This window comes from Cyprinodon tularosa, unplaced genomic scaffold (genome assembly GCF_016077235.1).
Source record: "Cyprinodon tularosa strain WSP-4 unplaced genomic scaffold, ASM1607723v1 ctg271, whole genome shotgun sequence".
Taxonomy (NCBI): domain Eukaryota; kingdom Metazoa; phylum Chordata; class Actinopteri; order Cyprinodontiformes; family Cyprinodontidae; genus Cyprinodon; species Cyprinodon tularosa.
In genome coordinates this window covers 248,477-263,375 of record NW_024038976.1, presented here as the reverse complement: position 1 = coordinate 263,375, position 14,899 = coordinate 248,477, and the positions used below count along the sequence as shown (strand labels likewise).

General features: G+C 37.1%; 1 protein-coding gene across 1 annotated transcript in view; it reads left to right on the top strand.

Moving 5' to 3' along the window:
* LOC119786421 (potassium voltage-gated channel subfamily H member 7-like) overlaps positions 1-14,150 on the top strand; it is a 51,906-nt gene extending 37,756 nt beyond the window's left edge. Inside the window, exons 9-15 of the mRNA XM_038289750.1 lie at positions 1,655-1,909; positions 4,748-4,953; positions 7,366-7,453; positions 7,588-7,749; positions 10,615-10,771; positions 12,434-12,560; positions 13,396-14,150. Of these exons, the coding sequence (XP_038145678.1) occupies positions 1,655-1,909; positions 4,748-4,953; positions 7,366-7,453; positions 7,588-7,749; positions 10,615-10,771; positions 12,434-12,560; positions 13,396-13,689 (1,289 nt within the window). The 3' untranslated portion in view covers positions 13,690-14,150. The remainder of the gene's footprint in view (positions 1-1,654; positions 1,910-4,747; positions 4,954-7,365; positions 7,454-7,587; positions 7,750-10,614; positions 10,772-12,433; positions 12,561-13,395) is intronic.
* The last annotated feature ends 749 nt before the right edge of the window (positions 14,151-14,899 follow it).

Below are 14,899 nucleotides of genomic sequence, written 5' to 3'. Positions count from 1 at the left end.
TAATCTAATACCTGCACTAAAGAGAAAACTCTTACAGCATTTTCATTTACAAAACAGAAAAAAAATCCTGATTATTTGGTGCTGAAGGATGAAGCTACTAACCAAAACAGGTGGGGCCAAATACCAGCTCCATTCTCAAAAAGGTTGCATTTTATTTTCATGCTATTTTTTTAAATTTAGTGGTTACTTACACAGAAAGTGAAGATTCATTACATGAAAAATATAGACAGGAGGATAAACACATTTGTGCTCAGAGAAACAACAATTAAAACATTTAGGTAAGTGATTTGACTGGAAATATTTTTCATGCTCGGTTATCAAAAATGAGTCCGAGGAGTTTATAAGTGTTATATTGCCTCTAATCTTTACAAACTGGGTAAATAATTATCCTCATGTGTAATTCCTTACTCAGGGTAAATGTTGAAGTATTATAACGATTATTAAAAAAAGTGCTTAGACAAATTGCTGTGAGTTCTTAAAAAAACGTGTTGTTCTAAAATGGTGAAAGTGTCCTTCTAGTCTTAAATCTCTTTCAGATAAGCTGAAAGCTTGGATTTGATGCAAGCTAAGCTAGATTTAAACTAAATGGAATGACTGATCAAAAGAACAAAATGTTTGATGCAGCAGATCAAGTTGTGCCACTAATACAACCTTTTGATCCATAAAAATAACAAGAAATAAAGGAATACAGAAACATAAAAGAATTTGAGAGCTTGTTTGACTTTCTCTGACGACTGCAAATCTTCTATGTGTACTACCTTTATTAAAGTTAGTGCTAAATAACATAAATATTAAATAAATGATCATCAATAAAACACATAAATTAAGACAACTCTATATAAGCCAAGCTAAAGTGCTCCTTTCAGACTAAATCTAAGTCAAAGATTTATATTCAATATTTATATAAACACCTAAAATTTTCACTGTGTTTTCCTATAAAGTTTTTTTTTTTTTTCCAAGTAATAATTTTGTATTTCCATTTTATATTTTAGTATAGTGAGTTATGGTTTGTACCTGATTATTAAAGCACACCAGCATTGTGTGTTAGATCATTTTGTCAGTGTGTATATTTATCTTGTGAAATAGTTAAAGATAGATCAATATTTTGTGTGCTAGAAATGTCACTAGTAACACTGATGATGATAAAGATTTGAACATGTACGCAAAAGGTCTTTACAGACAATTTCAACTGAAAGGCTATTAGCAATCAGTCAAAGCAAGACCACAATCAATAAATATTATTACAAGACAGAACAAAGTCACATTTTTAAAAGGAGTGAGAGGAAGTGTAGGCAAGCACACTTAATATTAATTAGCAGGTTAATTAATTTGTGACACCCAGTATTTGTTTAATGGCTACTACTCTTTCTGGTTTAGCAAGATGTACATAGTCTTTTCAAGCCAGAAAAAATAATAAAACATTATGTGTTTTGGGAAATATGTTTTTTTTTTTTTTTTCACTATGTGGCTGGTTTTGCTTTCTCTCTAAAGTATAAATCTAATTATTTTGTTTGCTGAGTTTTAATCTAATTCATAAATAATTTTCATTTGTGCATGTAGTTATTATTTTCTTTCCTGAGAATAGCATCCAGTTAGAATATATGCTTTCTGAATGTTGCCCTTTATGGAAAATAACAGATTGTTCTTGTGTCACAGGTGTTGAAAGGTTTTCCTGAATGCCTGCAGGCAGATATCTGCCTCCACCTTAACCAAAATCTTCTAGAGAACTGCAAAGCATTCCAAGGGGCGACTAAAGGGTGCTTGAGGGCGTTGGCCATGCGCTTCAAAACTACTCACGCTCCTCCTGGAGACACTCTGGTCCACAGTGGCGATGTTCTCACGGCTCTCTATTTTCTGTCCCGTGGCTCTATTGAGATCCTGAAGGATGACATTGTGGTAGCTATTCTGGGTAAATATACAATGTTGGTTGGTTGGTTGGATGGATGGATGGATGGATGGATGGGTGGGTGGATGGATGGATGGATGGATGGATGGATGGATGGGTGGATGGATGGATGGACTCCAGCTTTGTGCACTATGTGAACTGAGTCATATAAACATTGTATTCAGTTGACCTTTTCTACACTGCAAAAAATATAAATCTCAATAAGTTATTTTTTCTTAAAATAAGTGTGTTTTTCCTTGATTTGAGGAGATAAGTAAGACACTTTGCCAATGGAACAAGACAATTTCCTTTTAAAATAAGAAAAAACTATTTTATCGTCTTATTTCAAGTAAATATTATCTAACTATCTTATTTTAAGAGTGAAAATACTCATTCCATTGGCAAATCATCTTATTTACCTGCTCAAATTAAGGCTAAATATACTTAATTTAAGCCATTTTTTACTTATTTCTGGATTGTTTTTGCAGTGTAGAGTATAATTATTCATGCTTAAAAGTAAGAGCCCCTATTAAACATCAAATCCTCATCATTTCTGTAATAAGTGATTTTGTACAGAAGGTCAACACAGTGTCCTTCATCTGGAAGTGCAGAAACCTCTAAAAACACATTTTCTTTATTCAAACATGCAATTCATATGTTTATACTTTGCAAATGGGAAAATTAAAGGATATCAATCTGCTGCAACTTTCAAATCCTTGGGAAACCTAAAATAAGCATTATTGCTTTGAAAAAGCAAGCTAGAAGCATTTACTGATCAAATGCTTCCAAAAGAATTGTTTATTTATTAGCACTCCTTAGCTAACTCGGGTATATTTACATTGTTTTAATGTTGATTAATGTACACTGTCCCCTTTCAAATAAACAATAAATTAAATGAAAGAATAAATAAAGCCACCAGAGACCAATGTAAAGAGTATTTCCCTGCATGATGGAAACTATTAAAAAGAATGCAGTAGGTTGAAAGGGTTATTTATTGAAGGTAGAAACCCCTCCCATTGAGACTGTAGGGAAATGGTTAGTTGGTGCTTGCCCTCCTAGGGGAGATTGCTTTGGACCTATTTCCCAGCAGAGCACCAATATCTTTAAGAAGTTCTACATCAAGTTCAGGTCAGTGACTTTAAAGTCTTTACGAGCCCTTATATCACTGTCTCTGGGCTTGAATTTAATAAGACATTTGTCCCTGGCTGGAAACAGTTTCTAAAAATGTGCATAACACTGACATTATACAGATTTATGCAGCATGGGCCAACAGCTTTGTCTTAGGGAGGCTGCAAGGAGAAGCTTTACGGTTCTCATGACATACACATCTCTTTGATTGCTCTTGAACAGAGAGCCACCACTGTCGACTTCTTCACTGACACTGTGGCAGTTGGAGGTAAAGCAGGAGAATAAAAGCAGGGTAGAGACAGCTCACATGTAGCATGCAGCACATGGAACACAAAGATAACACAAAGCCAGGATCACTGAAGGACCATAGCTGGGTGGCTCATCATGCGGTTGACATGGCCATCCTTCACGCTTTGTCAGGAGAGAAATTGTGGATATCCATGCAAAATTTTGGATTTGTATTCGGATATGTTTGAATTTAGGCATTCAATTTTCTTCCATGGGTTTGTACTTGGAGCACTACTTTGACAAGTAGAAGTTAGCACAGAGACAGATACCTTGAAAGGTTAATAGTAATTTTCCTGGTGACATACTCTCCCACCTGAGTTGTGTATTGTTGCAGTTCCTCCACTGGTACTTTTGTCCTTATGTTTTTTGTTTTTAATAATGACCCTTTTTTTGTTGGTAGGTCTATAGGTCTGCAGTTGTGTTAAAATCTCTACTTTAAGATGGTTGTGTTCTGTTTTTTAAGGTAATTATGTGGAAAATATTAAAAAGGTTAAAGTGGTTTTGCAAGACACTGTAGGAATGTAGACAAGTGGTCTTTTTTTATAACAGTCCTGCAATGCTTTTTCTTTTTACTAGTTCCTTTGTTTCAACCTCATTATATCTCTAAGCCTGATATGCTCATAATACTGAGCCATTTTTCCCTTCATAATAACACAGTAAACCTGGTTGTATTGTTTCACGGGTGTGAAATTAGTCTGCTGCACTAGCGATTATCTAAATCCTTGTGTTGAGAGCCGCTTGTTGGGGAGAAATGTATCACTCTGTGTGAGGCTTGCCTCTGCAGTAGAAAGGTGTCTAGTGCTTGCTGTGAAAGAAGCACTGGCAGCCAGCGTATCATATCTCTTTTTCCTGAACCCCTGCTTACACAGTTGGCATTTAGTGGACCCCACACAGCAACAAAGGGATGTTTCATGATGGCCTTTAGACCAGACCTCTTGTCCTTTGCAAGAATTGGACTATAATAGGTGAATTTATAGTTTATTTTTTTCACCTTTTGAAAACTAAGCTTTTTGTACAGCAGATTCCATTATATTCTACAAGTTTGCTGAAGAGCTGGCCTTATTATGTTTTGTCTCCCACTAACCCTGATATTTCCTTTGAAGTGCACAACAAGTAATGTTTGTCAATCACCAACAGCCCTCCTATTTTTACCTCACATCAAAGTTGCTCTGTGTTAGTGGTATTCCTCAGGATGAATAATGGATCAAAGATAGATAGGCAGCTGATGCCCAGGCCTTGGGAAAACATCTTCGGAGCGAGGAGACCTGATTCTATTTTCATTAAGCACAAAAAGAAACACTCCCTCTGCTCTATAGCGATAAACAACAAACAACTCGATCTCCCATTGGAAATCTGATATAAATTATCCTGTTTGAGCACCTACTGTAGGTAAATTGGAAGTATTTCTCTATTTTACTAATTACATCTCTTGTGTATCCTCAACAGGCAAAAATGACATATTTGGAGAAATGATCCATCTTTGCACCACACCCGGGAAGTCAAACGCTGATGTGCGCGCTCTGTGTTACTGTGACCTGAGTACCATTCAGAGAGAAGACCTCCTGGAGGTGCTGGATATGTACCCAGAATTTGCTGACTACTTCTTCAACAACTTGGAGCTTACCTTCAACCTCAGAGATGAACCAATCAAGGTTGAGAAATGATAAAATCTGTTTAATGAAACATACAATTTCTCTCAGCTGTTGAAGTGCATGCATTATGTTAACCCGTATGATTATTTTAGGGTTTCTACTTATAGATTTGTGCAACACAATATTAAGGGGATTCCTAAAAATCAAGAAGTGGATGCAATAGATTGACTTTTTAGGGGATTTCTTAACTCCACACTGAACACTAAGGTTTAAATACAAACATCCTCAATATTATTTGGGTATGTGTTACAGTACTTAGCAAGGCAAATACTGACTACTGAATACCTTTGTTTCAATGCTGACTGGGAGATGGTGAACTCTTTTTTTTTTTTTTTGTTGATTGGTGTAGTAAGTTAAATGGCCTAGTCATTCCAAACAAAGAAAATACAAAAACAAACCACTGGACTTTGGCCACATTCACACTGTAGCCTGAAATGACCCAAATCCGATTTTTTTGCCCATATGTGACCTGGATCTGATCTTTTCATAGCTGTCTGAACAACACAGATCCGATTTTTTCCAAAACGACCCAGGCCACTTGGCTGTGGGGTCCTGAATCTGATACAGATCTGATCTTTTCAAATGCAACCTGTGTTTGAACAGCCAGGTTGCATTCATCCGAAGTGAACACCATTAATACCTGACAAAGGTCACTATTCTGAGTCTTGCTATGGAGAAGTGGCAAGAACAACAACAACCATTACAGAAGATGATTCAGAGAGCAGTATTTTTGTTTAACCATCTTGGAGAGATTGAGGTTTTAAGGTTGGGAAAGATCACTAGATGTGCTCCAGCACTACCATCCATGTTTACTTCCTTAAACACAGAACACACTGGCCTGTGATGTCATTGCGTCCTCTACTGCGCATGCGGGACACCTGCATTGTATGACTGCAGTTCACACAAGAGATCACATACAAGTCGCATATATTTGGAAATGTGAACAGCAACGCAAAAAAAATCAGATTTCACAAAAAAATCTGAATTGAGCATCAAGGCCTGCAGTATGAACGTAGCCTTGTTTTCAAGTTTGAAGACATTTCGCTTCCCATCCAAGAAGCTTTTTAAGCTCCTCTCATACTCACTTATTATTCTGAGGGTGTCTTTCCCAAAATGGAGTGCAATATGCTGGTGAAGATTGTAATTCATCCAGGTTCATAGTAATAAAAAAACATAATTTTTAAACAAACCACTGGCCATGTTATTGGATAGGAAGCTAAAAGTCTTCAAACTTGTAAACAAAGTTCAGTAGTTTGTTTTTTCTTTATTTTTTTGGGAATGACTATGACCTGGATGACTGAGAATCTTCACCAGCATAAATGGCCTAGTGTTACAGTAGCTTGGTGCGATCCTAGCTTTGCAGAGGCACATTAGGATGCTTAATGTAAGCATTATAAAACAGATGTTCTTTGGGGGTTAATATTTTAATAAAATGTTCAACCATGTCCATCCAGAGAAAGCAAAACAAATCTATAGGACTTACAAGAACAACCCTGTAACCACCAAGGCAGGGTTAGAGTGAACTGGAAATTGCTGCAGCACCTTTGTCACTTTCTACATTGAATTAATTTTGGCATCAACATGGCCATCAACAAATAAAGAAGTTATTGATATGATTCCCACACTGTCAAGATGAATTGAAATGTTCCACCTCTCACTTTCAAAATCAAAAAGCTTCGGGTTAATAAAAATCTGGTCAGGTGAAAAGAAATATTAATTTACTTTGCCTTAATATTGCTGGAGGAGTTGAATGTTTGATTTAAACCCTAAGATAACTTTCAGAAGCATCAACCAGATGCTCTGTTTAGCTACCTATGATACTGAAGTAATAATAATAATAATTAAACTGTAAACACTAAATATTTAATTGAAACCTGGACAAAACTGAGCTTTAAAAACAGGATGTATTTGTAACCCCCATAAAAACTGTGATGAATGGATAAAGTAGAAAAGGTGCTAATCTCTACAGTGTTAAAAAAAATCTGGTCTATGCTTAAAAGCCAGGTATGATCCAACATATATGAACTCTACAGATTCTGATAACAGTAATGGTCAAATATCCAGCCAGAATTATTCTAAACACCTTTCAGTGGCTACAAAAAGGTATGTAGTCATATTTAGACTGCTAAAGATGAGATACACCCATTATACATTTTATCTTAGGCAGCCAATTCAGTTTTTTTGTAATAGCGTTAGAGTCTTATCCTTATATTGACTTCCAATAAATAAACATTTGTAAAAAAAAAAATATTAATAGTCAAAATGTTTATAACTTCCATGACAAGGAATTATGAGTATATGTAAACTTCTGGTCACTTTTGTTTGTCCTTGTGTTTTAGATTAGGCTTTTGTACAAATTCTGAATTATTGAAATCATTGCCACTTTTATTCAGCTAAATCTACTCTTTTTAGCCTGTTGGTGCCCAAGAGGGTGATCCAGATGATGACCATAATAGTAGCATGAAAAGAAGAATCTCATTTACTCCAGAAATACCTACGGGTTAGTACAGACTTGTAAAGTATTCTCTGCAGTCACAATTATGCACGTTTTTGTTGTTTCCTAACAACATGTGCTCTCTGTGGAATTTACTTGGTGCTATTTCCACTGACTTTCTTTCGGTTAATATTCCCCAGGAGAAAACAAGGAAGAGGATAAAGATTTCCAAAAGGAGAGAGGCTCTAACTCGTGTCTGAAGAGGTGTTCAGTGGCTCTTGATTCTTCCTCACTCAGTGTTCCAGTATTGGACTCCGATATTATTGTCAGAGAAGGTCTGGACAGAAGACCCTGTATAGAAGGTACAATAACTTATATACACTCACCGGCCACTTTATTAGGTACCCCATGCTAGTAACGGGTTGGACCCCCTTTTGCCTTCAGAACTGCCTCAATTCTTTGTGGCATAGATTCAACAAGGTGCTGGAAGCATTCCTAAGGGAGTTTGGTCCATATTGACATGATGGCATCACACAGTTGCCGCAGATTTGTCGGCTGCACATCCATGATGCGAATCTCCCGTTCCACCACATCCCAAAGATGCTCTATTGGACTGAGATCTGGTGACTGTGGAGGCCATTTGAGTACAGTGAACTAATTGTCATGTTCAAGAAACCAGTCTGAGATGATTCCAGCCTTATGACATGGCACATTATCCTGCTGAAAGTAGCCATCAGAAGTTGGGTACATTGTGGTCATAAAGGGATGGACATGGTCAGCAACAATACTCAGGTAGGCTGTGGCGTTGCAACGATGATCAATTGGTACCAAGGGGCCCAAAGAGTGCCAAGAAAATATTCCCCACACCATGACACCACCACCACCAGCCTGAACCGTTGATACAAGGCAGGATGGATCCATGCTTTCATGTTGTAGACGCCAAATTCTGACCCTACCATCCGAATGTCGCAGCAGAAATTGAGACTCATCAGACCAGGCAACGTTTTTCCAATCTTCTATTGTCCAATTTCAATGAGCTTGTGCAAATTGTAGCCTCAGTTTCCTGTTCTTAGCTGAAAGGAGTGGCACCGGGTGCGGTCTTCTGCTGCTGTAGCCCATCTGCCTCAAAGTTCGACGTACTGTGCGTTCAGAGATGCTCTTCTGCCCACCTTGGTTGTAACGGGTGGTTATTTGAGTCACTGTTGCCCTTCTATCAGCTCAAACCAGTCTGGCCATTCTCCTCTGACCTCTGGCATCAACAAGGCATTTCCACCCACAGAACTGCCGATCACTGGATGTTTTTTTCTTTTTCGGACCATTCTCTGTAAACCCTAGAGATAGTTGTGCGTGAAAATCCCAGTAGATCAGCAGTTTCTGAAATACTCAGACCAGCCCTTCTGGCACCAACAATCATGCCACGTTCAAAGTCACTCAAATCACCTTTCTTCCCCATACTGATGCTCGGTTTGAACTGCAGGAGATTGTATTGACCATGTCTACATGCCTAAATGCACTGAGTTGCCGCCATGTGATTGGCTGCTTAGAAATTAAGTGTTAATGAGCAGGTGGACAGGTGTACCTAATAAAGTGGCCGGTGAGTGTATAGCTGCAGTGCAAATATGATTCAACCACCGTCAATATCTCTGAGTTTGCTGCGTTTGATGAGAACTTCAGATAATAATTAAGTATATTATCTGAAATGTTTGTGTTCCGTTTTTATTTTTATTTAACCAATTGCTTGTCCAATTTTTGTAACAAAATATGAGAGCTGATTGTACAGTATGTGCTTAGTAACTTAGGAAATTGGACATATGGAGGACAAAGGAGGTATAAATGAATCAATGACTATAGATAGATAGATAGATAGATAGATAGATAGATAGATAGATCTATCTTATTAGTTGATAATTGATTAGTTTTTACTAACACACAACCATTGCAAAAATATCATATCCTTTTTTAAGAAAATCCCTTTGACCCTTTTCAGTAACGTAACAGCTGGGACATCCCCTTATTTAAACACTGAGTTTGTCATGTAATTTCACACCATTCATTGAAATATAGATTCTTTTCATGTGGTTTGGAGCACATAATACTTTGAAATTTAGATTATTCCTGTAATTATACACTCCCTCTCTCTCAATTTGTCTAGTAGCCCTTTTCTGCAGTGTCCATTGTGATTTGAGTGATTTCCTGTGGGTGTTACTCAAGACCTCTACACAATTAAGACACAATTTACTTGTTTTATAAGACTTTGCAGAAAATAAATCCACCAAATACATGAAACAGGACCTGAGAGATTAATTCCTCTACACCCAATTGTTTTTGGTGTGAAAACTGTTCAGCTTTTAAAATTAAAACATTTCTGACAATTGGAAAATCTGCAACTAAAAAAGTCTACTTAAAACAATCTTTCAAACAGCTACATTCACTAAGTTTTGTGTCATGAAACTTTTTTGTCTACTTGAGTTAAGGGGTCATTGATTATTTGGTCATAACTGCCTCTTTTACTTGTGTGACATGTTGAATTTAAACTCTGAAATCCATTCTTTAAACCTTCCCTTCACAGTTCAGGTTCTACAACAGTTTTGCAATCTAATTTAGAACAGCAGCAATCATACCTTGGTTATAACAAGTGTACAACTAAAATACTGTTGCCTTATTATCATCTGAAACAATTCAGTCAATCATGCTCTGTTAGTTTCTGAACTATTCAGAGCAGCACATCTATTCCTTTGCAATAAAGAATGTGTTAAATGTTTATTCTAATGTAAAAAAACAACATGTTTTATTCCACTTATCCTAAGATTCTGCTGTAGAACAGTGTTTTTATATTGCAGACAACCAGTGATGTGCCTGGAAAAAATTATAAAACTAGTCTGCCTTTAACTTATGCTTTGCCAAACCCACTTTCAAGGAAAATCACTACAGATCAAATTGTTGAACAAGCCTTGTCGTTGTTAAAACCCATGAAAGGGGGCACAGTACATATCACAGGACAGCAGGTTGGAAACTACCATATGCCCAGTAGAGATAACAACAGGGCAAACATTGCTGTAAGAGTCCACCTGCAACAAAAGCTTGATAGATTACAAGGACGAACCAACATGGTGCTCCAGTGTGAAGATTAATTAGGTTCTATTTTAGTTTTCTTTTTGTGTGGTGAGGACATTGTTCTGAGCCACATATGAAAAATGTAAAGCACATGTGGTGGTGTGGTTTTCCAGATCTTCGTTGTGATAAATGGGCCTGTAAGAAGCCTGCGGACTATCTGGATGAGTCAGCACAGATCCCGGACCTGAGAGAGGATGATAATTCTCCCAGCGAAATCACATACGGAGAGGTGGAACAACGCTTAGGTCAGCTTCAGGAGCACTTAAACAGGTACAGGTTTTTAGAGTCGGCAAAAAGGAGGTCTATCCTATTTTTTGAGTGGGAACTTAATTGATTTATATAAATACACTTATCCTTTCCACAGGTAAATCCGAGTGTAATATTTTTTTTCATGCCTTTTTGTTATTACTAAACAGGTGCAGTTCAATAAGTCCTTTCTATGTGTAGCTGCTTTGAGACCTGTCCAACATCTTTTACTTGGCAAATTTCCCCAAGATATGTACATTGAAAAACACAAGTATAATTAAGAAGGAATAAACAGAAATGTTAAAAGAGAGCACTTACAAATTATACTGATGTAATCAGTCAACCTAACTTGAAAAATAAATGTTCACTTTTATTATGTTGGTAAGAATGTAATTAGGCAGGATTGTAAATATTATAACAACTGAGAGTTAATGACTTTAATGGCATGTAGGTGTTACATTGAACAAAAAGCTGTTCAAAGTAAAAATCCAGCTTACACTAGTGGGGTGAGAGAATGAGCATAAACTATATTTTCTTCTATATTTTTTCATTTTCTAATATAAATGTGTCTGGGTGATATGGTTTTATTTATTTATTTACTTGTCACCTCCCACTCTATTAAAAGGACAGAAAACCAGTATTACATGTTCACGAGTAGGAGGAGGAGGAAGACAACGAGCTGGCAGATTCTCTTGTAGGACTCAGAGTGGGAGTCAGGATCTACTGGAAGGACGTTATAGTAATGCATCCCTACAGAACCGCAGCATATTAAACTCGAGAATGAGTTGGAGAAAAGTCTGTGCTATTTTTAACTAGTGCTAAATAGAACCAAGGGAAAAAAAGGATGACTAAGTACAAAGTCTGAAAGAACAACGTGACAATAAAGAAGCTATGTTTTTCAGTGTGTTTTCCCTATACAAACATTTTATTCTTACCGTTTTGTGAATGAGGAAAATCGTCAGTCTTGCATTAAGCAGTATGCCAGCAGTCTTTCTGAACTGCAGGAGCTATTTTTGGCTACTGTACAAGTGTAGCAGGGAATCAGTGAGGGTATCAGGATTCCTGAAAATTGGCAGAGCCCATTTTACCTGCCTCAAATATTACATTTTGCTCACTGCTCTAGGCCTCACCTCCTTTTATATATAATGCACAATGGCTACAGCATCCACAGCATTTTTCTGGCATGTTGTGTTTTCCTGGCTTTGTCAAGCCTGGAAGCATGTGGCAGAGGAGGGGAAATGGGGATATAACAGCTTCTGAAAAAGATTCTTTACAAAAAAATAGCCCCCAAAATCAGTTTGCTACATTAAAAATAGATATGGTACTGCATGTGAAACTCATTTTGCCTCCAGTAAAATAGTCGAGTGATATCTGGTCATAGCTAGATTGTCTTAACTAAGATAATAAACTAATTTGCACAATAAATTGTGAACTCACACCTCCCACCCAAAGCTAATTATCACTCATTGCTGGAGCAGTATTAGTCTTCCAACATGTGCTTCCACACCTTACAGTCTTCATCATTCCGCCACAAAGAAGCACAGAGGCTCCATCTACTGCTCATTGAAAACTAGCAAAGGGTGTTATCGGACCTTATAAGTCTAATCCAGAATTAATCATTGGACCCTCCTTGTTTGGTTTCTAACTGGTATTCATCTTCATTTAACTTTTTTGGTCTTTCCTCAGGTTAGAGTCGCAGCTGATATCAGATATTCAAACAATTCTTCAGATGTTGCAGAGACAGCCAACTTTGGGACCCCCTGCCTACAGCACTGTGACTGCCAGTCCCGAATATCAAAGACCTGCTGTAAAGGTTCAGCCAGTTGCTCTGTCTTTAAGTCATTTATTCAGCCATACACACTAAAGTATGGAAGCTTTTATATTCGGAAGACTGAAATTTCCTTAATTACTCCCATTTCTAATGTCTTTATTTGTTTTTCTTACATTTTGGCAAGTTACAACCACAATTTTCTAGGTTTTTCTATGAGATTGTATGCAATACACCAACACAAGGTAGCAAGAACAAATGGAAATGAAAAATGTGTGTCATTGATTTGTTATCTATCTTTGTTCTAATAATTAGTTCCCACACAATGCCACCCTCCTTCACCATTAACATCTTAAAGAAATATACTTCAAGGGTGCAAAACTTTGATTAGAGGATGGATAGAGTTATAGTATATAATACTATCCCTAAAAGGAAAAAGTTTGAGGCTGTAAGGCTCTATAACCTAGGATAAAGAATAACATTCAGTAGGACAAAGATTCTAAACATACAACCAGCACTACACTGAGATCTTTGTTAAAGCTTGATAGTTTCCAGAAGGTTTCCATTTGATCTGATGGAAATTTTTGCAAACAATAGATTAAATTATGTGAATTCAGTATGTTAAATCTGCACAACTGATACAGGTAAAACCCCAAAAGAATTTCAATTACAAAAATGAAACCCCGGGGAGTCTGAATATACAAAGACACCTCATATTTTACAGTAATTTGTCGACACATTTATAATCTGAATTGTTTTCACTGTTGTTCTATTTGTGCTGCTTTTACAGGTTTGTGGTTGTACCATGACAAAATGAAAGCATATATTTGAGATGCTAAGCCTTTTTAGAATGTGCTTATTGTAACAATTTCCTTCCCAGGCCACCAGCCAAAAACTGGAGAGCCCCATTCAGGAATCCAAAGACTCTGTGTCCAGCTTGGCCATTGTGAATGCAACTATAGAAGACAGCCTTACAGCATTTTTTGAACAAAGACATGCAGATGTGCATCAGCAGCAACAACAGACCACAGCTCATCAACAGTCAGCATTGATCCCTCTTCCAACTCAAGCCTCATCTGCATCCTGTTCTTCTCCATTGCCCTCAGACTCTGACCCCACCTCAGAAAGACATCCCAGACATGACTCAGATGGTGCAGAGTTTCCCAGGACATAAATTTCTCTTCAGCATCATTTGGGAATATCTGGGTATTATGAAGTTACCAATAGGTAGCTTATTTTTGTTTTTTTTTATCAGCATGCTAGCACAGACATCTGTTTTCACAATTTAAAGTAGGTATGTTAAGAAAAGGAGATTTTAGTTCATGTGCATGTGGGGATTTCACTTCAGTTAGGAAGAAGACAACTAACAAAAGTTGCATATTTTATCACCCTGTTTTAACATTATTTATAATGTACAAATTTTAATTATTACAATCTACATGAAACTAACTGCTATTTATTGGACAGAACGTCTTCTACTGGCATTAACACCTGGTTGTATTACTAAAACCAAAAGCAGTATGCCTAACTACCATTTTGTAGGCTTTTTTTCCAATACTGTGCTTTAATTCATATGTTCTCATCAGCTGTCAGTTCCATGCAATGTCATGTCAGAGTCAGCCAGAATGAACACCAACCGACTATTATATATATACAGGTGCTGGTCATAAAATTAGAATATCATGAAAAAGTAGATTGATTTCAGTAATTCCATTTAAAAAGTGAAACTTGTATATTATATTCATACATTACATACAAACTCATATATTTCAGATGTTTATTTTGTTTAATTTTGATGATTACAAATGACAACAAATGAAAATCTCAAATTCATCATATCAGAAAATTAGAATATTACTGAAGACCAATAAAAACAAAGGATTTATAGAAATGTTGGCCAACTGAAAAGTATGAACATGAAAAGTATGAGCATGTACAGCACTCAGTATTTAGTTGGGCCTCCTTTGGCCTGTATTACTGCAGCAATGCGGCGTGGCATGGAGTCGATCAGTCTGTGGCACTGCTCAGGTGTTATGATAGCCCAGGTTGCTCTAATAGTGGCTTTTAGCTCTTCTGAATTGTTGGGTCTGGTGCATTGCATCTTCTTCTTCACAATACCCCATAGATTTTCTATGGGGTTAAGGTCAGGAGAGTTTGCTGGCCAATTAAGAACAGGGATACCATGGTCCTTCAACCAGGTACTGGTAGCTTTGGCACTGTGTGCAGGTGCCAAGTCCTGTTGGAAAATGAAATCTGCATCTCCAAAAAGTTGGTCAGCTGCAGGAAGCATGAAGTGCTCTAAAACTTCCTGGTATGTGGCTGCGTTGACCCTGGACCTCAGAAAACACAATGGACCAACACCAGCAGATGACATGGCACCCCAA